Source organism: Megalops cyprinoides, chromosome 1, assembly GCF_013368585.1.
Source record: "Megalops cyprinoides isolate fMegCyp1 chromosome 1, fMegCyp1.pri, whole genome shotgun sequence".
In the NCBI taxonomy this organism is placed as follows: domain Eukaryota; kingdom Metazoa; phylum Chordata; class Actinopteri; order Elopiformes; family Megalopidae; genus Megalops; species Megalops cyprinoides.
In genome coordinates, this window is record NC_050583.1 from 11317007 (window position 1) to 11343590 (window position 26584).

Sequence of the window (26584 nt, forward strand, 5' to 3'; positions counted from 1 at the left end):
ATCCTTGCATTATGTTTTGCAAATCTAAATTTTATGCTGCTGTTAAAGAATATTAATTTTGCTGTTGACTACACATTTCTGCTTAAAGTGTGCTTAAAAATCATTGACTGCCCATTTAATCACATTTCTGATGTGTTTTTTTTAAAAATCAACTCTTCTCTAAGAATAATGTTCAGTAAATTGATATCCATAGCAATGTAAATTAATATGAAAGAAAAAATAGTTTATATCCCATTCATAAAGAAAACCACTTTGCCCTCAGACTTAGATAATAAACACCTTGGGTAAGTCAGTAAGTAACATACATATCACACATCGGATATCATGGGGCGGTATGGTGCGGGATTCAGAATAAGTCAGCTTGGCTCAGCCAAGACCGAATTCAGTCATGTCTGTGTACCATTTGCTAAGGGTCATATCATTTTCCCGTGCCCAGGAGCACAACAGACATGCTTTAGCAAACGGAGACATGGAGTGGTTCCCTGTCATGGTTCTGGGGACACGGTTGGACCGGGTCCTGCGCTCAGGTGGTCCCTCTGTCGGAAGGGGTGTAGCGAGGGACAGCCTGGCCGTACAGAGATAAGGTGCTCCGCGCTGTCGTGTTAACATATGGACCCACATCACTCCATCTGCGTGAACGGTGTCTGCACATGTGCATGAGGGAATCTCTGGGAGGGAGGCTGCGGTCCTGAGTGCGTGTCCAGAAGGATGCCTGGCAGTTATATGAATGCACACGTTCACTTCCTGTGTGTGAGAGCACATGTGTCTTCGTCGTTACGAGACTGTCAGTTTTTTGTGTTTTTTGGTCCTCGTGTGACCCTAGTGGCCTTGTTCAGTCCAGACATTTCTGTGGGAAGAAAAAAAAAACCATCATCTGCATTGTTTGCATTTCATTCCTGTGCCAAACTGGCTGCCTTTGACCAATCACTCGCTCTGTGTGCTGTCTGTCCCCGAGATGCCTCCTCTGAGAAGGGGGGTGGACCATACTGGAGGGACAGCGAGCCTGTATCCCTGATACGACGTGACCCGAGTTGGGTACCTGTGTGCTTTTCTGTACCCTGTCAGTAACGTGTGTGTGTGTGTCAGTGTAAATATGTGTAAGCACCAAAGCGCTCACGTCATCAGGCAAAGATAAGAGCAGCATTTTTCCCTTCTGTAGACTCTGTCTGCCGGGACAACACAGTCACTGCCCTCATCCAACCGCCAGGCTGGGTGTAAAAGAAGAGCAGCTACAATTTTAAATTATGAGTGCTCGTTATAAAAAACAGGTTTGGTCCTGTGGTCTTAAAGACCATGAAAGGGCCACAAGGAGCACTTAAATCTCACAGATCCAGCTGCCCTGGCAGACAGCTGTTGTCTGTCTCTGTACAGATCTTGCCGTAGCACGAATTACGTCGTGCCAGAGAAGAGAAAAGACCAGATGAAAGCCAACAGCACAGTCCACCCCTCTGCCTCATCTCACGCACATATCTCTCTCTCTTTATGCCTCATTGCCTGGACTGTGTGGAAGGGAGGGAAGAGGAAACCTGCCATGCCCCCTCTACCTCTTCTCCCATCTGTCCTCCCACGCCAGTCATCTCCTGACTCATTGCAATTCATATGAATGTAAATTCTTTTCCTCTGCCAAACCTCTGATTGGAGATTAAGAGCTGCACATTCGCAGAACATTTACTACCACTCTCTTGTTTGTTTCCCCAGAACTCACTGGTGTGTGTAGTTTTGCGTCCCACCCCCCAGAGGAGCTTATACCCTCCAGGACTGATTTAACATATCAAAGGCAATTTAAGAGGGTGTTTCAAAGCTCAGAACAGCATGGTGTTTTCTGGGAGGGGATTTGTAACACTTTGTTCTAGCAGCGCTAAAACGTAGGGCTGGGAAACAGTGTTGTATATGAATCTGGCCAAACCAAGAGAATGCTTGTGCCTTGGGGGTGTTGTAGAATGCAATGCAGATGTTTTAAATTTAAAAGATAAAATAAATTAAGACTTTTTGGGAAAGTGCACCTTGTCAAACCACTGGAACTGGTTTTTATTGTCTGGAAACAATTTATGTTTGCTTAAGCTGAACATGGTATTGAACAGCACTGTTGTACATGAAAATACCTAAGAGGACTCAAGTGCAAGGACAACATGTGATTGGCATAAATTTAGAGATTGGCATAAATATAAAGAATTCCCAGATGCTCCACATATTTACCAAGAATGTTAGTGATGAAAATTGTGGTCAATCCTTGTATGAACCAAAACAATACAAAATTAAATTTAAATTCAAATTTAAGCCACTTAGTCCCATTGCTGTAATACAATTTTGGAAATTAAGGGTGCCATCTTTGAAATGTTATAAGCAGAAAATAAAATGCGGTTTGACTGCCCCCTTGTGGTGCTTTATGGATTACTACAGGAAAACTGCAGGCACTTCAGGGCATCAACAGCAGGGATGCAGGCGATGTTATTGCCGGTGAGCCAGGAAGCTCATGACCAATTCAGCTTATAAATAAGACACCACGCTTCTGTTCTGAAGCTGCAGGAGCACAAATGGTTTGGCGCTCTCTGGATGAAAAGAAGGCACATTAAAGAGGAATGTCCTTGGTCAGAGATCATGGAGAACACCAGACCTGAATGCAGAAGAGCATAGACACGTATAAAGCACCAGTTGGCTCCTTTGTGTCATATTACCCATCGGGTTATGCAGTGCACATCTTTTCCTTGGGCAACAGGGAAATACCATTGCGTAGTGGGAGCATGTATCATAAGTAAATACCATTGGCCCCAGCTGCAAGGAATAACAATACTGGGAATGTGTATGTATTATAGGGACTCTTAGGTCAACACTGAGGTCTGGCAAACACATACATCCTGTGTGTATCATCACTCTCATTGTCTTCTCACTGTCATGGCGTCATCCCTCTCTCTGTTCATTAATATCCAGTGTGGAACCAAACTGGTGCAGCCCTGGGTCAGTTCAGCATGGACACGACTGCTTCGGCAACATGAACACAGCGGGGTTCGACCTCTGCCTGCCCCTCATACTGGCCCCGGTCCATTGTCGCCCCACGTCACGCCCTCCTAGACTGAGAAATCACGCCCCTGACTTGCATTGCCTAAAACACTCGTCAGAGCAAACCAGTCCCCCATCAGGGCCTGCAGCCTGTGTGTGTCATTCACAGGTGCTGAGTGTGCACTTGCATGTGGTCATTCCATTCCATAAAGTCTTACAAACATCCAAGCCCGCTGTCCGGTCACACCCCTAACAGGAGTTCTACAGACAGGTCTTCACCAGCGCTCCCACAATTCCCTCCTCAGACTGCGCTCTCTCTCCAGGCTGAGGACAGACAGAGGCTCTCCACTCAGATCCATCCCCCTCTCACTTCAGCCTCTGAGGGACACTTTGTTATTAAAGTCATTGTATAAAATAACTGATCTGTTGAGAACCGAAAAAGAGACTGAACTATAATGGCAGCTTTCAGACATTTTTTTATCCTTTATGTGTGACAGGGCTACGAGTTGAAGACAGTACAGTTTAGGCACCCTGCATTTATTGTGACGGTCTATAGATTATTTCAGTCGCCAGCAAAATACAGGCATATTTTAGTATCCAAATGTAAAGATTTATGTACATAGTACTTTTCCTTTTAAAATGTAATTATTGGTACATTCAAATATTGTGTAACTTTGTCAATTGTGGCTGTTTTTTATATTGTACTCTTTGAACCATCATGGCCTTATTTGAACTGTCAGTGTAGCAAATTTTGATGTACCATTCAAAGTATTTAGATATTATTAAACATGTTGGGATTTAAGATATTGACCTGTAGTCTTTTTATAAGAACTAATCTAATCCTTCTGCTGTTTTATTTTTTTTTAATTTAACCCTTATCATACCAGGCATCAATTCCCAACCATCCACCCAAATCAGTTCACAATTTTTGATTATTTTTCTGACGAAACTCCTCCTCCCATTAGCAAATAACTGAAATAAGCAGATTAAAAAGGCAAAGGTAGGTGAGGTTAAGGTATTTTGCGTTCTCTGAATGAGTGCTCCGTCCTCAGGAAGAGGAGTACTTAGAATCAGATTGAACCATGTACACTTTCAGAACCATGCAGAGATAGAGACAGAGAAAAATAAACCTCATAGAGAAGGAAGGGTTTCTATATGATGAGGAGAGGGCATTGTCTTTACCAGATGGTTGACAGTTGTGTGCGCATCTAAGAGGTAATGGAACTAAGATTTTTCTACTTCCACAGTTATTAGTTGTAAGTTATAAATTAATTACAAATCCAATAGTCCCGCGTGCAAAAAAAAAAAAGCCTGCAGTGGTTTTGGTTTATAGAATATCAGACTTTTGGGAGTTGTGACACAAAAGGAAAAAGTAACTTTGAAACATATAGTGGAAGCAAAGGAAAAGATCTGGCATAATTGCGACTATTTACTGTACCTTCAAGTAACAACATGTAGAAGCTGGACTATTTTTTCTTTTTCCTGTGAGGACCTGCGAACTCTACAATGGGCTGCTGTAAGGTACTGCACCATCAGACCAAGGACAGTGAGGGAGGGTCTGGAGGAGTCCACACAACTGCTTTATCTCTAACTGGACTGGCAGCCATAGTCCTGGCCCATTCTCTTCCCAGCTATAACTGGAAATTGCAAGCTTTTACAATGACATTAAGAGCCTAAAGTTTTAAATGCCTTGTCAAAGACCATAAGAACACAATCATTTTTGGATATCGTGATACGCAAGGATGTTTGTTAAAAGGCCAAAGACACTGTGTTGAGGAGGCAGCAGTTGAGGGGCAGTCTACTTAACTTTCAGGTCAGTGGGTATACATCAGGGAGAGGGAAAGAGAGGGAGGCAGGGGATGAGAAGCCAGACGCAGCAATTAAGAGAAGGTCACACACATACATACATACGAGTCAGTCTTTTTCCTTTTTAATAAAAACATTAACAAAAAGTCAAGAGAGACTATTCAGTCCACTGTTCCATCAACAGCAGAGACAACAGCTGTGTAAAACAACAGAAGTCAAGACTACTGCTGCAGATCTACCAGTGAGCTCTGGCACTAGTCAAGCTCAAAACAAAACAAAACAAAACAATCATTCTCAAGTCACTAAAACCGAGGAATGAAGTAAAGAAAACGAGGAGGCGGCAGGAGCAGCTTTTGTTCAGAGCCCAGCTGAGAGGGGGGTCTGCAGGGTGTCTGTGGGACTGACATACACACACACACACGAGGGTGTGTCACTGGAAATGACTGTCTTGATGCTAAACTCATCATACAACTGCGCTGTCTGAGGCAGAAACTAACCAGAGCTCCAAACTGAGGAGGCGCTTTCCTGACGCTAAACATAATACTCTGATACCCAGAATATGATTTAAAAAAAAAAAAACAAAAAAATTCATTCAGTATCACTGTCTCTGACAGTTCAGTACTGGAAATTCATCAGGATCTAACGTCCGTAATAAGGAGCTGTGAATGACAGGAAACGTGAGCCACAATGGTTTTGGCCACTGGGAAATACACCAGAGGAGAGGCGGCGTCCTCTATTGGGACTAAACTCGCGTGCGTGCGCGCGTCTGTGTGTGTGTATGTGTGTGTGTGTACGTGTGTGTGTGTGTGTGTGTGTATTTGTGTGCAAATATGCATCATTGTCACCGAGCAGGTCGCTCGCCCTCACAGCACGATCCAGGTGCCTCGGTCACTGTCAGCCAGCACTTCTAGGGATGACCCTGAAACACAAACAGAGCCAGTCACCTTTTTTCCCCCTCCCACACACACACAAATGCACACCTTGCTGCAGGAATGTCAATTCTTCAATCCTACTTTATCAAATGGCCTCGCTGTACGCCAGACCAAGCACATCACATTCGAAATTCTTGTTAATTTTGACCAGTTTCGTGAAAAAAAAAGACCAATTTTTTTTTTTGAAGAGAAAAGCATTATGGGAAAGGGCACCTTTGTGCAGGGCCTCGTTGGTCATGCGGTTGATGTAGCGGGAGCTGCTCTCTGGAACCAGCCACTTCATCACTGTGTTCACGCAGGACTTCCTGTACGAGCTCCACACGCTGCCGCTGAAGCAGGGAAAAAACAGAGCCATTCACACAACAGGCAAATGGCCTTACGCTTAATGTCTACACACACAGGTGTAGTGGTGGGGCAGCATTCAAACAGGATTGGTTTACACATACAAAATTATGCTCTAGTGGACTGAAATCCCCGCTGTAACATCAGCCGCTACAATACAATATCTCCTTTCACTTCTTAAGGGAGTGTGGTGTGTTTTAGCTCAGAACAGCTACAAAAGAGCTGCTTTAGACTGAACACTGACCATTGAAAAGAAATACATCGAGACAGGACGGCATTGCTCCACAGCAGCACACAGAAAAATCCTGGCAAACGAAACTGACCTGGTCTGGCCCTTCACCTCGGTGAGGTCATCGATGCCCACAGTGCGACACACCCCTGTGTTGAGGTCCCAGCACACCTGCACGCTGGAGTGGTAGGTGTTGGGCCTGAGGACACAGAAACCCCTGCAGTTAGCCTCACGCCCAGCAGGGGGAGCCTGTTTCAACGCTGTTCAATAACACACGAAGGAGCTCTCCAGGTACAGAAATGCCACTCATCTCATAATCTGAATCAGAGGGCCTTCCTGCTTAAGGTTACACCTCCACCTTCACAGCAGACAGACACACACCTGCAGTGCTCCTCCTCAGCTTTGGAGAAGGCCAGCAGCAGAAGCCCGATATTTATCACCACTGTGTTTGTCTCTGGACACACCTGCAACACAGAGGAGACTTGTTTAAGACACGAACCTACTGTCACTGACTGCTGCTGAGGGCTCCCACTCAGCAGCCTGGAAGGTAACATTTAGCATGCCACCCTTGTCCTGTCTCTATACTTGGTTTCTGTCAGACTACACAAGTTAACTTGGGGTAGGGCTTGAATAGTGTCATGTTCACTGTGACAGAGTGTTGTCACTACAGTTGAGTATGCGCTCTGACTGCCATACTAACAAGCCTGGCTCTTTAGTGTTGCAGTCAAGCTGCAGGTTTGACACCCCGTAGACCTGGGTTCGAGGCCGGGTGGGGTGACTGCTCTCACCCTTCGCCACATTCACACTCACTGGTCTGGGAGTTGTTGTTAGTCTGGTCTGACACTGTTGCTCATTTAAATTGAATGGATACACTTACGTTATATTGTGCTGGAAGTCGGTCTGGAAAAGAGTGTCTGCTACATGAATGTAATGTAATGTATTGTAATGTAATATGTAATGTCTCAAACCCTGGGTGAGTATCAGAGAAGATGAGGCTGCGTGATGGGTACACTGGGTCAGAATCTGAGATGATGAGGCTGTGTTACGGGTACACTGGGTGAGGGTCTGAGATGATGAGGATGTGTGATGGGTACACTGGGTGAGGATCTGAGATGATGAGGATGTGTGACAGGTACACTGGGTCAGAATCTGAGATGATGAGGATGTGTTACGGTTACACTGGGTGAGAATCTGAGATGATGAGGATGTGTTACGGTTACACTGGGTGAGAATCTGAGATGATGAGGATGTGTGACGGGTACACTGGGTGAGGATCTGAGATGATGAGGATGTGTGACGGGGACACTGGGTGAGGGTCTGAGATGATGAGGATGTGTGATGGGTACAGTGGGTGAGCGTCCAACACGACGAGGCTGCGGGTCTGAATTCGAGAGGGGGGCGAGTGTCTCCGAGCTGCGGCCTCACCTCCAGTATGACCACGTCGTAGTCACTGAAGGAGCAGAACTGCGGCGCCCACGAAGCGTCGTTCCGAATCACCTCGTTGATCACGTACTCAAAGTCCAGAGTCAGCTGCTCCACGCACACGCACTGCGTCCCAGAGACACAGTCAGCCCAGCGTTATTCAATACCTCTACACTTCTCAGCACAAACCACACAAAGTCTGAGAGAGGAAACCTAATGAAAGCGAAAGGTAAGCCAGGGTGGCGACTGGCCTCTGCATCCTGCATCCTACACCTGAAGAGCAACAGTTGCCCCAGGGATGGTCCACTCATTTGACATAGACTTTAACTGGGGCTGGGGGGCGATCCTTTACAACAACACACTAGCAAGGATGACGCGCCCCTTGCTCCAAGCAATAAAATCCCCTGTATACACACACATACACACCTGGCCGTGGTTTTGTCCTGTAACCAGCTGCAGGCTGCGGCCCTTCAGGTCAGTCACACTGAACGGCAGCTGGACTTTGTCATCCTCATAGTCTGACAGAGACGGCAGAGGGGAGAGAGCCGGAACAGAAGGTAATGAGAACAAGGCCGGATTCCACAATCGACAACACTGCACACATCCACTTCCTCTAACAGCAATACTGAGGTATGCGTGACAGCCTGGATCTGCTGCTGTCACACCGATCAGCTTCAAGAAATGCAGTTTCACGTGCCCAGCGCCCACCGAGATGTTTAACAACACTGAGGCTCGAGCAGGAGTCACAAACAGATACTACAAAGGAACAGTCTTCATGAACACTGGAAGGTCAATGGCAAGGTTTAAGATCTTCATCTGAGGCAAGGTGACTTGCAGCTTTGTCAAGCAAACACTGATCCGACTTGTTTCTGTGAATGTAAGCAACTCCCTTCTGGTGTGCGCTTACCGCTGTCCTGCTCTGGGGCGCCTGGCTGCTGCAGGCAGTACTTCAGACAAGTGTAGTTCACGTAGCCAGGCTCTGTGGAGACAGGGTCCTGGGGGTAGCGAGGGGACAGACAGGAAGACGACGAGGTAGAAGACGGTGACAGCACAGTGTCGCAGGGAACGGTGTCCTCCGGCCCCCGCGATGGTCCAGGGCTCGTGCTCTCAGTTCCAGCCTCACGATCCCCCTGCCTGTCCGAGTCCGTGCCCTCTTTCTTTTCGGAGTCCCTCTCTCCGCCCCTCTCTCCTCTGTCTCTGCTCCCGTTCTCTGCCTCTGATACTCTCTCCGTGTCGCCCCCCCTCTCTCCACTTCTTTTCCCCACCTCGGCCGGTCTCTCGGCATCAGCCGCCCTCCCTTGGGCTCTTCTGAAGATGTCTGCTGCAAATTCCCGGGCCCGGGCTGCGGCCTGCGATTGGTCAGGAGAGGCTGGGGAGGGGCATTGCTTAGTGGAATCTGGCCTGCTGTCAGGTGAACCCTGAGCGGAGGAGGGGGGGCCAGCGGGGGGTGGGCCCGATCGGGCCGCCCGCTTCCTGTACAGGATCTGACTAGACTCCCCCTGCTCCTCGCCTGAGTAAGGGGGAAGACAGAAGACAAACACGCTGTTAGGTACAAAACTTACCACTCAAGCAACTAGTAACACATCAGTTCTATTTAGCTACAGTAGCAGCCAAAGGTTGCTAACTACAATGCTTTTGCCATTGGAAGACACTGGTGTGCAGTAGCATAGGGAGTGGTTACCTGGGCAGAGAGACACAGCGCACGCCACCAGCGAGTAGCTGGTGTTAAGCAGGATCACCTGGTCCTTCTTCAGCTGGAAGGCCGGCTGGAAGGTGGGGAAGGGGTACACCACCTGATAGCGCGAGTTGAGCACAAAGCCGTGTTCCAGGCACTCTCCGCCTCCTGCGGGAACACAGAGCCGACGTCACAGAACACACAAGACCGAGAGAGAGAAAGAATGATGAGTGTGTGAGTGTTAAAGAGAAACAGGGAAAGAGTGTGTGACAGTGAGAGAAAGGATGAGTTTGGGAGTATGAGTGTGTGACAGAGAGAGACAGAAAGAGTGTGTGAGTATTAAAGAGAAACAGGGAAAGAGTGTGTAACAGTGAGAGAAAGGATGAGTTTGGGAGTATGAGTGCGTGACAGGGAGAGACAGGAAGAGTGTGTGAGTATGAGTGTGTGACAGTGAGAAAGTGGAAGAATGTGTGAGTACAAGTGTGTGACACAGAGAGAGGAAGAATGTGTGAGAATGAGAGAGAGAGACAGGGAATGAGTTTGTGACTGTGAGAGAAAGGATGTGTGGGAGTATATGAGTGTGTGACAGTGAGAGAGAGGAAGAGTGTGTGAGTATTAAAGAGAAACAGGGAAAGAGTGTGTAACAGTGAGAGAAAGGATGAGTTTGGGAGTATGAGTGCATGACAGGGAGAGACAGGAAGAGTGTGTGAGTATGAGTGTGTGACAGTGAGAAAGTGGAAGAATGTGTGAGTACAAGTGTGTGACACAGAGAGAGGAAGAATGTGTGAGAATGAGAGAGAGAGACAGGGAATGAGTTTGTGACTGTGAGAGAAAGGATGTGTGGGAGTATATGAGTGTGTGACAGTGAGAGAGAGGAAGAGTGTGTGAGTATTAAAGAGAAACAGGGAAAGAGTGTGAGACAGTGAGAGAAAGGATGAGTTTGGGAGTATGAGTGTGTGACACAGAGAGAGAGGAGGAATGTGTGAGAATAAGAGAGAGAGACAGGGAATGAGTGTGTGAGTATATGAGTGTGTGACAGTGAGAGAGAGGAAGAGTGTGTGAGTATAAAACAGAGAGGGAAAGAGTGTGTGACAGAGCCAGGTGAAGAACAGCCATGTCATTCCCGGTTCAGCTCAGTGGAGGAGCAGCAGCCGCACGGGCAGCTCGTGCGGTACCTGCAGAGCGTACCTGCAGAGCGTGTGCAGTACCTGTGCGTATGGTGGAGGTCGGTGGGGGGCAGCACTGGGCACAGGGCCTCGAGGGGGGCATGGAGGCGATGGTGATGTAGATATCCCGGTTATTCTCATCACTCATCATCAGGTTCATCAGAACCGAACTGGAGCTGCGGGTGCTGTCACACACAAACACACACAGGCACGCACACATAAGTGCACATGCACGCACAAAGACATCTCTGCATTTTAAAGCAGTGAAGTGCAAAAAGCTTGGTAATGTACCCATACAAAAACACAAAATTCCAGGTGCTTCCAGTCCATAATACTGACGTTTAAAAAGAGGTCATGACATACTACCAGAATCTCATAAGCTGTACATGAAAGCCAAACAAGAAATTTCCTTGTGTAGGGTACAAAATCCAGGTTTCATTGGCATTATTGTCCAACCTAAGGCTCCAAGCAGGCCCAGTATGCAATGAAACAGACAGTCTAGCTCAAAGAAGCGGGTGATCTTACTTGAAGCCAAAGATGACTATTTTGGAATGATCGTTGGGCCATTCACACACGGTCAGGTAGAGGTCACTGTAGATATCCTCACCTGCAAACAATCGCACATGGTGCACCTGCAAAAAGGACACAGTGATGCCAGGGTTAGAGCCGTTCCATACATGAACCATTTGTTTGCTTAGGTCTTACTATTTAACCATGCACTGTGCATCGATCTGCTTTCGGGTAAGAATCAGCTCTCTCAACAAACACGCATTTACTGAGTGTGCTGTACTGTTAAGATCACACAAAGATACACAATTAGTACACTGGCAGCCACACAGGGCTAACAGGGGGCGCAGCCCAGACTGTTACCTGTTTGAGGCGACTGAGCAGGTTGAACTCCCACCAGTACAGGTGGTAGGTGTAGAAGGAGAAGTCGTCGTCCTCGCCACAGTCGCTAGTGTAGGACAGCACATAGCGGCCGCACTTGGTGAAACCCAGGAAAATGTGCCTGCAGATGAGACACGTGTATTAAGACTGGCAAGAGACGAGGGGGTAAGCTGACAATCTGAATGACAGAAACGGAGGCCAGCGAGACATGTGCTGCCGGTTAACTGCCTCACGCACCCAGCTCTCAGGAACTCCTCGCTGACGATGTTCTTGAGGGGTACGCAGACGCGGGGAGGAAGCTTCCGGAACAAACGCTGCGAGAGCTGACCTGACAACTGAGAGGGAAAAACACCACCTTTGTTTTTACTGCACTAGTAGGTCATGTAACATAAATATAACCGTGTGTTCAGATGTGGGTGTTAAAACATTAGAGTTACGTTATCTGATGGGGAAGACATTAGAAAGGGGGACAGACAGAGATAAATGAATGACAGTTAAATGCATATGTTACTATGAAAATAATTGATACTTCCTGATTATACAAAAGGGTAATTTGATCAGTAATGCTGATCACCTTGACTGAAAGGGAATTCTGGACTAATGATAAGCTAAACTGGAAGCTACATGACCTGGGGTGCTCACAGTTTTCCATGCCTGGGTCAGGCTTGTCAGTGTTTAGCATAGGTCCTCTTTTACAAACCAAACACTGACAAACAGAATACGAAGTGGAATGGTAGATACCCAAACACACAGCAGCAGGCCAGCCAGTGTCCTTTAAGGACAGGCCTGCTCTGATTCCGGTCCAAGATGGCAAACGCCCAACATCCAAGCCTTGTGTGGGTAGTTTGTACAAGGAGACCACAGATGAGACGTGCTAGAACATTTCAGGTTATTTTCTCGCGTGCAGAACGCTGTGCATTGAAGAAGGCAGATAACCACAGAACAAGGGTGTTTACCACGCCACCACAAAATGTGTAACAAGCTACCACACAAAAAAACTGGCTTCACAATTAAGCCAGCTAATGTATCTAGCTAACTAGAAAGTCAACCAGACTGGCTGGGTTATGACTTTGTCGGCTGATTTCACAACCTTTTTATTATTTAGCTGACTGTTCTACTAGCCGAACCCAGTAAAAGCAAGCGTCAAATCGAGTTCAGTCCTACTTCCAGACAAATTCTGCACACCTAGCTAACGTTCCAAGCTGTATCAACGACATACAAAGACTAATGTAGGCTAGCTTGCAAGCGGCTAGCTTACTCACTTTTGTGCAAACTCGTACGAGAAAGCAACTCGCTACTATTTGTCTACGGTAAAACCAGACAACTATGTCCGTTCAGAATGTGAAAAATTGTAGAAGTTCGGTTGTGATTTAGGCTAACTGCCTGGCTAACTCACAAGTCAATTTCACATGGCCTCATGTAAAAAAGCTGACAATCTAACACATCAACAATAATAGCCATGTTAGCTACTTACTGGATATATGTCAGGATCAGGAAGTTAACGTTAAAGGTTCAACAAAATTACAGCTTTCTCTAAACAATGGTTGGCCGGACAGATGTGGCTAGCTAGCTTTAGCTACCGCTTATGCCGAAAACACTAATCTCTCGTCTCTAAAGCATGGTAAGGATTTTGCGGCAGTCGTTGATAAATAGTACACGAAAAGGCCAGTGTTTACCTTTCCACGGTTGAGAAGCTTCACTATGTGTTCTTTCCGTTTCCTCTGTGTTTTCTGTTTGTTTTCATCTTTTTCTGATTTCGAGCTGGGCGCCATTTTCGGCCGCTGAGTGCTTCTTTGGCGGGTCCACCCATCATCCCACACCGATTTCCCATTGGTCTATTCTTCTTAGTTTGGTCCTCCAATTCGTCACATTAGCCATCAATCAAACCCCAACTACGTACACCATTGGGGGACCAGGATAAATTTGATTGGTTTACATCAGCCATCGTTCGTACAACGTAGATTCACCCCTAGTCCCTGACCTTGGATCAGTTTTAGGTTACTGCCCTTAATAGTTACAGTTCAGTGCGTTTAAAATTAGGTTCTTAAAACTAAGTAGGGTCCAAAAAAAGTCCCAGTCGAACAGTACATTATTTTTAAGGGGTGCCAGTTTTCACTGGGAGTGGATTCCTTTTGAGAGTCAATGATATGTTCGGAAAAGCGAGTAACTGATTCCACCTAGGGCAGAAAATGATAGCCTTGCACCATGAATGACAAACATCAGATACAAGTTCATCACTTCAGTGCTAACCGGAAGTTCAACAAGAGGCGTTTCACCGGGATACCCATTTTGAAACACTGGATATACTATTAGCATTTCCCATGATGGAGAGAGGAGGCAGACTTGATTGTAATCAGTTATCAAAAACTAAAACAAAGACACTCAGGTATCATTACTGTTGCACATTCCCATGTCTATTAGGCACACACCTGTGGCATTCCCTCATGCACAGGAAAAAAAAATATTGTACATTTGGGATTATATTAAAATATTGCTCCAACACTGTTTGGAACTACTCAACATGGGACAGTAATGAGAAACACTTTCCATTTGTCACCTCTCACAGATTTCCTTTCCTAGTGACCACACAGGGATACTATGGGAGCTAAAGATGGTACAGTTAAAATGTGTCACGCACACTATAAATCACTGTAAGTGGCTACTGTATCTGGCTGTCAGACCACTGACATTATAGCTTAACTGTACATCTGTTCAGCATTCCTGTGGCATATATTTCAAAATTCTTTGAAGAAAATGAGGTCCCATAAGAATGACCACCATATAATTCTCCACATGCTCATTCAAACTGACTGTTAGGTCATGTCTAGGCCATGAGGAAGAGGGAGGGGGTGAGGAGAAAGAGTGGTATATCGTGATCATCTTTTATTGTGAAGTTTTTAAAAACAAGCTGTAAAAAGTAAAAACCGAGCGTACAATATATAACATCATGACTTCTTGGAACAGGAGAGGGAAAAATAAAGGACAAACAGAAGTTCTCCCCCCTGACATAACAGTAATCAAAAAGCAGGAATCAGAACACAAGGGAGTCCCATGTGAGCTGTGCTGGCATCACTGCCAACCACAAACATACCATGTACCACCGTACACGCTCCTGCACACCAGACGTACATGCATCACCACGCATACACTGATGTTGACAGACACTCATCCTTAAACTGTACACAGACGCGCATGCGCGCACACACGCGCGCGCGCACACACGCGCGCGCGCACACATACACACAGGAAAACCCATACCAACTACAGAAAACGGGGGTGGAGAATGAGATCAAAATGGATGGGAAACCTGCTACTTCTGTACTGGGAATGTTCAAACTCAACTAAGGGAAATTAAAATATCAAAATAAGTCAGCCTTTAAAAAAAAAAAAAAACATTTGACCCCCCCCACTCTGTCTGAACCCTCCATCCCGTCCCAAAAAAAAAATGTTCAATGTTCAATGCAGTGGATACAGTAGTTGGTATTGAAGTACTAACAGCAGATGGTATCTCTCTGGAAAAGAACAAAGTGCAAGTCCAGTTAGGCGGTTGGGCAGACGAGTGCCAGTCAGCCAGCGAAAGGGGGTTTCAGGTGTAAGTTTATTTCTACTTCAAACTCCACATGTTCCCAATGGGTACGTCTGGGGAGGGGGAGGAAGCAGAGAAACGAGGGAAAGAAAGCCCAACTAGGCTTGGCAGGCCCATCTGTCACTCCTCAGCAAAGCTTAAGAAATATTTTTTGTTCTTTTTACTTTTTTTTTTTCCTTAAAAATTAGCATAGAAGGAGTGAGGAACAGAACAAGGGGGGCCGTGCAGCAGAGTTTCCCTCCGCAAAAAAAAATATCTTAGGACTGATCCAAAATGGGGGAAGGAAAAAAAAAAAAAAAAAAAAAAACTAAAAATGTTTTTAAAAAGTCCAGATAGCTGGCTGGGTTTGCAGAATGGAGTCTTCTAATTTAAAGTCCAATCCAAGTTTCACTGCGTCTGCAACAAAGAAAAGAACCATTAGACAACCAGCTAAGCAGGTCCGCTGTTCACCACTCCCCACTCTCAACTGGAGTATCAGTCCGAGAACTGTGCGTCGGTGAGAGTGTTGTACCTGCTGTCCTTGCTGTGGGGCGGCTGGCTGTCCTGGTGTTTGTCCTGGCTGACCGTAGTAAGCAGCCTGCTGTCTGTAGTACTCGGCCCACGCAGCGCTGTAGTCAGTCTGGGCTCCTGTGGAAGCTGGGGCTGCTGCTGTGCCACCAGCTTGGGCTGACAGACCGAGAGAGAGAGAGACCAAGAGTACCAGTGTGAGTGAGACTGTGTTAACTGTCAACACATTGCCATCAAAGGCAGACAACTTTGCATACAAACACGAAGTGACCAGGCAGGACTTGCAACCATAAGCAAGGAGTCCCTGATGAAGGGACAATCAGATTCATGGGCAGAGATGCCTGCAATGTCATGTTTTTCAGACCACTACACATACCCATTTTCTTGTAGTACTCCTCCCATGCCTTGGTGTAATCGGGTTGGCCCCCTGGGGTCTGGCCAGCCTGGGATTGGTCAGCAGGTGCTGGGGTACCGGCGGGGGCAGAGGGGGCCTGTCCTGGCATGGCGCCCCCTGGCTGCTGGTAGTATTGCGCATAGTAAGCTGCCCAGGCTGCGTTGGGGTCTGCTGCCGCAGCCTTGCCTAGAACAGAGGGAGGAGTCAGGGAAGGGGTAGGGACCGCAACGCATACACTTCCCATCCAAGCCTGGCACGTGCACAAACTAACCAAATATCACTTAAGCCACACCCATACATACTACACCCTTGTAACAATACATACATGTGCTGGTCAGCTTTCGTTGGCCTATCTGGAGAAGCTGCCCCAGATTTGCCATGTTTAGTAGGTATCGGGTCAGTCTTGTTCAAAGTTGGAACAGGGTGCACTTCATTTCAATGCCGTGCAACCCAAACATCGACACCTGCATAAGTGGTCCGTTTTGACGCAACATCACACCGTCTTTCCAACTAGCAGGCCGACTTACAGGTGAATCAGTAAAAGAGGCCTCGTAAATGCACCGAGTGATTTAATTAGATCACAAAATCCGAAAACATGAGTATTGAGATAACCGGATGCTAAAACACAGCATGTCATGTAGCCCCTCTACATTAGTTGAATAGAAGAAATGAAATAAAAGCATATAAGTACTTTTAAAAGCCTGCCTGTCGGGGGAGGCTGGGCCAGTATGTAAATTAAGATCCAGAGTAAGCTGGACTGTGTACAGAAGGGGCCTTCAGCCAGTTCCTGCCCACTCAGACACTGCTACCCAATGACAACCTCTGCTTATGGCTAGGAGAATAAACCTGGTCCCAGTTGCAGAGAATGCAGTGAGATCGGGCCGAGTCGGCTAGAAAAATGCTGAATCGGTCAATACGAAAAGGGAAGGCGAAGAATGTGGCTGTGAAAGAACGCTGTGTGAAGGAAGCAAAGCTTACTGGGGTCGTGAGGTCCGGGCGGCTGCCACTGCTGGTATGCGTTACCCCAGCCTTGAGGGGGGTACTGATGCCCGCCAGGGGGACCGCCACTGCAAAGCAAACAATTGGTCAGTAAGGACAGCAGCTTTATGGTGAAGCCAAGTTACTGACAAACACAGATACCAAAACACATGCAGCAGGACCAGTTAATGATCACAAATTGCTTAATTCAGACTAAGATTCGGTTCCAAGTGAAGGACCTGTTTTTCCCAACAACTCTAGCCGTTCTGATTTTAATTAGGTCTCCCAGTCACAGTGGAGCACATAAATAAAATGTCAGTCTGTGAAACCACCACTAGGGGCAGCAGTGCTAATACTTACTGGGGAGGGCCTCCTGGGGGCCCCTGGTTGTACGGGTTGGGATTGTAGGGGCCCATCGGACCCGAAGGACCAGGACCACCAGGGCCTGGACCCACCGGACACAGCGGACCCTGAAAGGACCAGAACCAGTCGAGTCAATCACACAAACCAAGGAAAGCAGTCAGCCCAGCACAACCCATAAAGGGTACTGAGCATATCAGCTCCAATCAAAGATGCCCAGGACAGAGGGAAGACAGACAACTGAGTAGTGTGTGTCATACTATAATCCTAACATTGTCATTCTGACTTTGCTTTATTCTGAGGACATTGTTAAATGGGCCATTTCAGGATGTACAACCTGGGCTTTAGTTCTCCATTTAAAATGTACCAACTATGCAAGACAATGCTGCTGCCGCCACACTTCCACGCTTAATCACTGAGTAAATTATGGGGTTATTGAATATATGTGGTAGTATACTGAGTGTATGTGATTGTCAGCACACAACAGGAAGGTTTTTCAATATATGTACAGAGAAATTGGATAAGTTCAGAGGTTTTATAAACCAAGCTTGACATTTGATATTACAATGCTGAACATTTCCATTCTAATTCTAATCTAATCTTAATTAAAAGGGTGCAGAGCTTACTGCCTCAGTTCTGAGGGATTCTTTCGACAATACCCCCGTCTCCATGACGCCCACTGACAAACAGTATGCAGTGGAACAGCAGGGCTCAATGCTTGTCACAACAGGGAATCAATTAACCACAGCTAATGCAACAATAAAGCCAACAATTAAATCTTTGCTCGGTGTGAAGGTAACAGTAACCACAGAATTAGCATGATTTAGATAAATGAATCCTGTGATGTATTAGAGTTGAGTCTACAGGCAATTTCTCTTCCATAGAGCTTTCAGTAGTCACAAAATTAGTGCATAAAAACACCAGCTTTTGCAAGAACCTCACATCCATCCACATCCACAAAAGCTTGTTTGTAGGATTCAGCACCTCTATCCAACCAGTATCACTCAATTTGGTTACTACTAGTAATTAAGCGTCATTTGCCTGAGGCTAACCTGCCAGGCCAGACACTGACTGGATGTGAAGGCAGATTCACAAGCCCGACAGTACCTCGATCTTATCCTCGATCAGCGCCTTGGCGTGGTCGATCTGCTGTGGGGTGCCACGGATGACAAAGAGCTTGAAGTTGGGGTCCCCATTGGGAGGGGGCTGGCGGGAGATCTCCACAAACGCCCCCGTCTGCTGGTTGATGGCCTTGACGTTCTCGCCCCCACGGCCAATGACCAGGCCACACTTGTGGCTGGGGATGGAGAAGGTCACCTCTCCGCCCGGCGGACCCCAGTTACCCTGACCACGCCCTCTGCCCCGCCCAGGGGGCATTCCTGCACCTGGCGGCCCTGGGGGACCCTATTGGGGAAACAGCTGTCAAACGGGGCAACTTCTACATGATATTACAAATTCTGAAGTGTCTTCCACACCAACTACAGACACCTTGCATCAAATTCAAGGAGGGGGGCCACCACATGACCCTCCAACAGCCCACCCCTGACCGTACCCCATACCCACACCACCCCTGACCATACCCCATACCCACTCCACCCCTGACCGTACCCCATACCCACACCACCCCTGACCGTACCCCATACCCACCCCCTGGCCTTCCTCTCGAACCCGGATGCTCTGCAGCAGGTCGTTGATGATGCTGGCGGCGTGTTCACAGCGGTCAGGGGGGCCCATGATGTGGGCTATTTTATCGGGTCCCACTCCGTCATCTGTGACACAGCAGTGTTAGAATGACAGTCCTGTGCATTCCCACTGAGGCCGGCAATGTGTACAGTTAAGGGGGTGTAATCACCTGGCTTGAACTGTATCCTGACTCCAGCGTCGTTCTGAATCTTCTTGATCATCTCTCCATTTCGACCAATCACAACTCCCACAGAATGGCGGGGGACTGGGACCTGCCAAAGCACATAGCACAGTGACTTTCTGCCTATTCCACTACTCCTCATACAACAATGCTCGGCTGTTACATGACTTTCCCACCAGGAAGATGGTAAAATGCTCCTTTTCAATTATGCAAAGCTATGTACTTGGTGACCTAATGACTTCAATTAGCATTCCTAGGAAAAACTTCACTCACAGCCACTGAGATGGTGAGTGTCATATACCTCGTACTTAAGAGCATAATGCTCTAGGTCAACTAAGCATTTTGAAAATGAAAAACTATACATTGCACAACTCCACTCCCCTAGAGAGCGCACAATTAACCTGAACCATACGTAGACCATGCCCAATTCATGATTTAAATAGATATTTTACCCATCGGTTACCGCACACACTCAGAATGAGATCACCAGCAGAAAGTGGAAATTGGAATGCAAGACATTTACTTGTATGTGCAGTGAACCCACTATCTGTGGGTCTCCTGAAAACTGAGGCTTTTTACATGGGACATTCTGTTTGCTTCTTCACTTGAAAATACTCTCACGACACCCATAGTGAAGACGAATGGTACCCTTCCAGCTGAGTTGCTCAGCGTCCATAAATAAAGTCCATCTAATACTGGGGTCAATAGGCAAGCCATGTAACCTCTTCACATGGAACCATTCTGTTCATGTGACAAATGGTGTCCTATATTTACTCACGGCTTACACCCATAACCAGTAACAGTAAGCTGCCTTCGTCTCCCAAACTCACAGCAGCGTTGGGCCATGTGCGTCCAGTAATGGCTTGTACGTATAGTGCGAACTTACGCCACAATATTAAGTACACTTCGTAGGTCACTGGGTAGGAGCTGCTGCTAAAAGTCTACAATGAAAATGCACGTGGTAAGAGGACACTCACATCCATGCCCCCTCCCATGCGCGACCCGTACTCGTTCCGGTCCCCGAATCCGGGGTGATCCCTCTCCCGCAGGATCTCTTGCACCAGCTCGCGGGCTTGCTGAGGAGACACAGGGGTGAGGGAGGGAGATTTAGGGACTTGGCGTGGGATTCGCCAGACATATCACTCAGCTTCAGGCAAACAGGTGTGCAGCATGACTACATAAATCTGGTCTAAAGAGGCAGGACATATAACTGAGAGCCTTATCATTCCCTGGGGTGCCCGTTACATCTGAGTGTTTATTATGGAGGTCAACATCCAAACTCCAAGGAGTGACAGCTGTGTGGTGTGAATCTGCCCTCAGTCAAATGCCTTTGCCTTGTTCCAGACTGACAGACAGACTGGTACACAGACATATAAAACCTACATGTTGGAGCTTAAGAATGATGGCTGACTACACTTCAGCCCACCCTTTCCATGAGTGTGCCAAATATTCCCGAGGCTCTTGTCAGGTACCTGTACTTTGTAGGGCTCTCCAATAATGCGCAAGGGCTTGTCCATGTTAGGTCCTTGAGAACCATCCTGGATGAGAATCATCTTCACTCCAGCTCGCTCCTGCAAAGTGCGGAGATATTAGCCGATCACTGCTAATCCCCATGATCAACGGCTAAGAAGGGGAGTGACTTTACCTCAGCCACCCCATATGCATTAGAGGTAGCTGCATCAGCAAGTACATGTGCAGTAGTCCTCTGGGTATCGTGAGTATGGGTGCACGGTCTAGGACACTGCGACTGTGTTCCCCGTCAGGCCAGCACACCTTGCGAGATCTGCACTCACCTGCAGCTGTTTGATGGTCTCCCCTCCTTTGCCGATGATCAGCCCGGCCTTGCCCGCGGGGATCATCATCTCCTGCATCGACCCGCTCTGGCCGTTGGTCGACTCGTGGAAGGACGAGGGGGGTGTGCCCCTGCCCCGCGACACTATCTCATCCAAGAACATCTTGGCCTTCCTGTGCAGCGAGAGTTAGGAGCGATCAGCAAAGGGGCTGGCACCACCAAGCCTGTGCCCCAAGGTCAACGCCTGTGAGATGTGGCACTTACTGTATTGAGTCATGTGATCCGGTGAGAGAAACGCTCCGGTCAGGAAGCCCGCCGCTGTCTGCAATCAGAAAAGCAGAACAATTAGACCTCTAATTAAATCAAGCCCTGCAACAGATCAAGACCATCAAGAGAGGCACAGACAAATACATCTAGTCATTACATTATTGGAATTTAACAGATGCTCTTATCTTACATAATTTACAGTTTTGTCCATTGACACAGCTGGATATTTACTGAGGCAATTCTGGTTTAAGTACAACAGCAGTGCCCCAGTGGAGAATCAAACCAACAACCTTTCGGTTATGAGTCCTGCTCCTTACCACTTTGCTACACTGAAACAGGGAAAAAGTGCCATATTGAGCAGATATAAGGATGGGTTCAACAGATCACTCACCCGGGGCAATCTGGACTTTGCAGCCTGAATCCTGCTGGATCTTGTTGATCTGTTCTCCTCCTCTGCCAATGACTGAATAGGGGAACAGAAACAACTTGGTCAAAGTGTAGTAGTTGTGCTCCTCAATGTGGCTGCTGTGAGCCAAGGCTTTTTTAACTGCCGCTTTTCAAAACACAGAATGTCGTTACATTTATTTTATTAGTATCTAAGAAAACCTGACAGATGAATTTAAATGCCACTCTTCATCTCACTTTTTCCAAATGAAAGGCTTGACACCGTGTGTGACTAAGACACTGGCAGATCCTATGTCACACAAATGTGCGCACACACACTCAGGACAGCAACTCCAGCCTTTCTGGGTGAGTAGGACTTGAGGTCTGCACATCCAGTTTAATCCAAACTAGTTTCCATCAAGCCTGTGGCATACTGACTCAAGTAAGTGCCAGCACCTGCGACTGAAACGCCGCGTTTGAAAAAGGGCAAGTAGATGTGTGAAAGTCTGTTGAAGTGGGGATACTCACTAAGTCCCACCATGCTGTCTGGCACTCTGTACTCCTCTGTGATGGTTGCTGGTCTGTAGAAGGAAAAGACGTTTCATGAGTAGGATAATTCCTATTCATTATTCCATATTTTGGGGGGGGGTCCTTCTCCCAACCCTCCCTTTGAAAATTTTCTGACCCAAACATACCTCTTGCCATTGTCAACACCCAGTATCCACTCCCTTTAAAACCACAGATGGGCAAACCTCTTCAAAAGCCCAAAATCTCATTTACAACAAGTGCCTCACTAAATACAATCTAAAGTTCACCACTTCAGTTGGAAACTTGCACTTGACTTGCATTTTCTCACATGCTATTTTTGCAGTCTACATGGCCACCATGCTCATCCACATAAGACCAATTAAGCTACTGAGGTACTGCATGTTGACAGAAAGTGCGTGGGGACACCCTTCCACGCTCAAGGCGCTTCTCTCCCGCCGTGTCTTTACCTCTGGGACATGGCAGCAAGTGTGGCTCCGATTGCTGCGGGGAACAGAAAGGGCAGAGATCAGGTTACTGGCCTGCAGACAGACCAGGACAAGAAAGAAGTGACAAAACATTAGCGGCTACAGTGAATTGTCATGGAGACGAGACAGAGAGAGAGAAACACGGAGGAGCAAGCGATACAGAACGTCTACAAGAGACTAAATGAGGAACAATGAGGAAGACACCTACACATACTGGTGGCCGAATCCCGGTCACTCTGGGAGGCCAGTTTCTTGCTGTCTGGTTGTTCTGCAAAGCACAATAAAACGCTGATAAAACATGGAGCAACAACACACACATGAAATAAAAATATGCTTGAAGGTAACCAGGATGAAAAAAAATGTAATAAAGATTTTAATGGGAATTTGCTGGAACTCGATTTAAAGTGCAGCTGTCTCACATCATGACTGTGAGGGATGTGTATAGCCTGCAAACACCAGTCAGAGCGGGCTTTGCAATCGAAGCAATTTTGGAGACACTGCCTGACATGGCTGCGGCCCACAGGTAAACGTAGGCGGCGGTAAGACACGCGCACGGCGCTCAAGGAAAAATGTAATCTCAACTAAAGACTGTCACGGCACTGGGGACAGTATGGACTTCAAAGCGGTTTCTGTTTGCACTGCATTGATAGCCAACCGCATTTGTTAATCAAATATAAAATGGTCTGTCAGCTCGTTCTTTAATGTTGGTGTACCCAAACAAACTGAGCAAGAACTTCACGGAAGGCGAGAATAAATTAAGCCCGTACCTGGCTAGAGATTTTAGACAAATACAGAAAATATTTGCAGAAAAAGCCAAATATGTGTCAAGTTAAATGTTTTGCTTTGCATAAGCAACATGCATGTAAATGTACAGATGATCGATGCTCTACTTCAGACAGGCAGTTAAGTATAAAGGCTTATGGAAGCTTTTGGATCCAGTTCTTCTGCCTCAATAGGCCAGAGGTTGGAATGTGAGGTCACAACATGACACCCCCATATACTTTTGAGAGTTGACAGATTGACTACATTATTTGTGCCATCATCACTCAATTAACATGGAAAACAATTATATAGGCAATTATATTCTGTGTTGCATACAGGCATGCAGAAGATAGTTGGTGGAGGTGGCTTTGTGGGGATTGTCAAGGGAGATGCAAAATGTGCCGTTTTGATCTTTAACGTGTGTATGGAAACTCCCATGTTGACGACCTGCCTTCCTGACATGCTATGAGCGTGTACGCGTGTGTGATTGAGCAGCAGAGAGCTTCACTGCACCTGCATCTTCCAGCTGACGTTTCTGAGCGGCAAAGGGGTAGCTTTCGCCGGCACTGCTGTTGTTAAGCTGGGCTCCTCCGACACCTCCAACACCTCCGACATCTCCTCCGATTTTTGCTGCAATCTGAGGCAAACAACAACAACAACCACCACCATCACAGCAGGCAAACAGCACTTCAACCAATCCAGACCGGTAACTGGACATGCTTATGATGCTTTATTTAGCTTGATAGCAACACACTACTGTTCAGCTGTGGCCACCATACAATGAGAGCCAGAGGCTCTCTAGAGAAAGCAATCAGAAGGGCAATAAGGCCAGCCGCAGCTCCCAGAGATGAGTTGTGAGTCTTTTTAATCACAGCACAAGTAGGCATGGGGGGTTATTCTTGATAAGCGGGACCACATAAGTTTTCATACCAAAGAGACGGGAACCAATAGAGAAGCGTACAGTATAGTTTGCATCGAAACCACAACACATTTCTTCACATGGTTAGATAATGTGTAGATCTGATATCCAGCATCAGAAGCTGAACCTGTTGGATCGTTAGAGGCCAAACTTGACAGAAGAATTTCTCCAAGTCACAGGCAAAATTGAGGCAAGGTAGTCTATGGTGACTAGCCTCATCGTTGCCCTAAATTTACGTGTCCCTGCAACAGTGTTGGTGAAACCAAGCAGTAACAATTCACCGTGAAAGGCCACTCGACCAAAGTACAAGAGTCACCGAGTCACTGGTGAGGACAAGCCCAGAAAAACTGAAGATGATCACGCCCAACAATTCACTAGACAAGCTCAGTTCGAACACTAACAAACCGAAACCCTTCACTGACATGAACCCATGTCAACTCCTCAGGGGTGCGAATGGCTTTGGAATACCTTCAATATAACACGTTTACTGATCTAGCCAATGTAATACAGCACGCACATGGAAGGATGCTGTTTTGGAGTAAATATGGCGACATGAACTTCCAAACACAAGAAAACAATTGCATTAACCGAGACTTACTCGTGACAAATTACGTTTAAGGCAAATTGTTACCCAAACGACGTGCAGAACGGATTAAAAAGCTAACGTGAGATAGCTACCTCGCTGGTAATTGGATTCGCGTAGCTCCAGAAATCACTGTAGTGGTTCAAGGTTCAAGATCATGTTCTATACTAAACACATTTAGCAAGCTAGCAACGTGACCTGGCAACAACAACTTGCGAACGCTACTCTCTCCAATCAAGCGCATTTAATAAAGAGGTCAAACTCTTTATAAAAAGCCAATTTAAAGATCTACGATATACCTGCCTAACTTACACAACACGAGATTAAGTCCAGCTTTTGAAGACCTCACTAGAATGCCATCTATACAGTGATTACCCGTGCTCTCTATCCAATCTACCCATCCAGCCACAAATCGTGAGCATGTAGACTAAGTTACCTCGCAATCAAGCTAACTAACTCATAACGTTTGCCATCTCAAGCTACTCGTCACGACCAAGCCGAGACATCTAATGTTATCTACCTTAATTCGGCCACACTGATGTCACCGGCGTGGCGTTAACCTACTTGCTCGGAGGGCAAATGTTCTGAAAAGTCGCTGCTAACTACCTGATTAAGTAGCTAACGTTAACATGCGATCGATGCAGAGGCCTATTGCTAGTCGGCTAGCTAGCTAAATCTCTGGGCCTGCTTCGTTTCAGTCTGACCCACACTACTTAGCCAATTTGCCACTGATAGCTAATGCAGTTTGGTAGCCATCTTGCTAGTTATCCAACAGAGCAACTAGCCAAAGAAACAGCGCGAAATTCACTAAAGTTAGGCAGGATAACTAGTTTTAATTGGGGGTGGGCTGCTAGCGAGGCCTCACATACACACGCTTATCTGTAAATATAATGTGCGTTGAGGAAATACACCAAACAACTCAGAAATCAAGTAGTACCGTCCTATGTAACGGGCTAGTTTGCCAGGTTGGTTCCTTTCTCGTGTTCGGCCTAGAGACCCAAAAGCACCGGAATAAAATCAACTAACCACGCGTTTTCCATGTCGAAACGCATGAGCATATTAGCTATCTTAGCTACCTCGGAAACATAACCACGCCGGCTCCATTGATTCAAGTCACGGCCCTCGTCACGCAGAATTTCCTCCCCAAAGTGAACCTGCTGGCTAACGCTAGCTTGGCTGGCGTGTCTTTCCTCACACTCGCAGGACCCATTCCCCCGTTCCTCACCTGCCGGGCTCGCTGTACTGCGTCTGCGAAGGCGTCTTTCTTGATTCCGCCGCCGGCTCCGAGCGATGCTCCAGCCCCGGGTGGCGGCACTGAGTTGTACTCCGACATGCTGTCTTGTGTTACGAGGAGGGAAAGCGGGTTGATGCAGGTGGTTTAGGCCGGGTCGAGGTGCGCAGAAGCGGGAACCGAGTAAGGCAAGATTCTGGGAGGGGACAAGGAAACGACGATTGACGGGCTGGGGGTGGGAACCAAGCCGATTTCTTCCTTCAGACGACCAATCAAAGGATCTAAACCACCATCTACGCCCGCCTTTACACTAATTTACAAATGACCGACATTCACGCCAGCCTATAATGAGAGGTAAAGGCAAATTGGATGGCCAAATCGAGCAAATTAAAGGAACCCACACGGTTGGCGCTACTGGGAGACCCAATAATATTTTAATGACGATCGCGATGGATCTTGCATTTGGCCAATGCCTTTAACGATAGAG

General features: G+C 47.0%; 2 protein-coding genes across 2 annotated transcripts; both read right to left on the minus strand.

The window, feature by feature from the left end:
* Positions 1-5136: 5136 nt before the first annotated feature.
* On the minus strand, positions 5137-13249 carry dcaf15 (DDB1 and CUL4 associated factor 15). Its single transcript, XM_036539406.1, has 14 exons — positions 13134-13249; positions 11695-11792; positions 11440-11578; positions 11095-11201; positions 10612-10754; positions 9410-9571; positions 8636-9238; positions 8155-8246; positions 7732-7854; positions 6688-6770; positions 6401-6505; positions 5949-6064; positions 5671-5722; positions 5137-5203 (listed from the first exon to the last, which is right to left on the minus strand). The coding sequence occupies exons 1-14, from the start codon at positions 13227-13229 to the stop codon at positions 5161-5163; spliced, it is 1962 nt and encodes a 653-aa protein (XP_036395299.1). The 5' UTR covers positions 13230-13249; the 3' UTR covers positions 5137-5160.
* Positions 13250-15317: 2068 nt separating this feature from the next.
* On the minus strand, positions 15318-26274 carry LOC118786436 (KH-type splicing regulatory protein). The gene is made up of 18 exons (XM_036541497.1): positions 26092-26274; positions 23878-24001; positions 22811-22870; positions 22585-22618; positions 22118-22170; positions 21597-21668; positions 21203-21260; positions 20940-21111; positions 20619-20717; positions 20124-20222; positions 19135-19237; positions 18930-19051; positions 18390-18686; positions 17283-17392; positions 16923-17011; positions 15927-16130; positions 15555-15709; positions 15318-15439 (listed from the first exon to the last, which is right to left on the minus strand). Exons 1-18 carry the CDS (start codon positions 26197-26199, stop codon positions 15431-15433), a joined length of 1968 nt encoding a protein of 655 aa, XP_036397390.1. The 5' UTR covers positions 26200-26274; the 3' UTR covers positions 15318-15430.
* Positions 26275-26584: the final 310 nt, after the last annotated feature.

Bases quoted from the DNA above. Each gene is read 5' to 3' on its own strand.
- LOC118786436 (XM_036541497.1), bottom strand. From the start codon at position 26,199: ATGTCGGAGTACAACTCAGTGCCGCCACCCGGGGCTGGAGCATCGCTC. The intron at 22,619-22,810 runs GTAGGTGTCTTC...TGTTCCCCGCAG, and splicing joins GGATTCGGCCACCAGTATGT to CAATCGGAGCCACACTTGCT. The intron at 15,710-15,926 runs GTATGTGTAGTG...TCGGTCTGTCAG, and splicing joins GGAGTACTACAAGAAAATGG to CCCAAGCTGGTGGCACAGCA.
- dcaf15 (XM_036539406.1), bottom strand. From the start codon at position 13,229: ATGGCGCCCAGCTCGAAATCAGAAAAAGATGAAAACAAACAGAAAACA. The intron at 9,572-10,611 runs GTACTGCACACG...GTGTTCCCGCAG, and splicing joins GACCTCCACCATACGCACAG to GAGGCGGAGAGTGCCTGGAA. The intron at 5,204-5,670 runs GTGAGGGCGAGC...TGTGTATGTCAG, and splicing joins CGAGGCACCTGGATCGTGCT to TCCCACAGACACCCTGCAGA.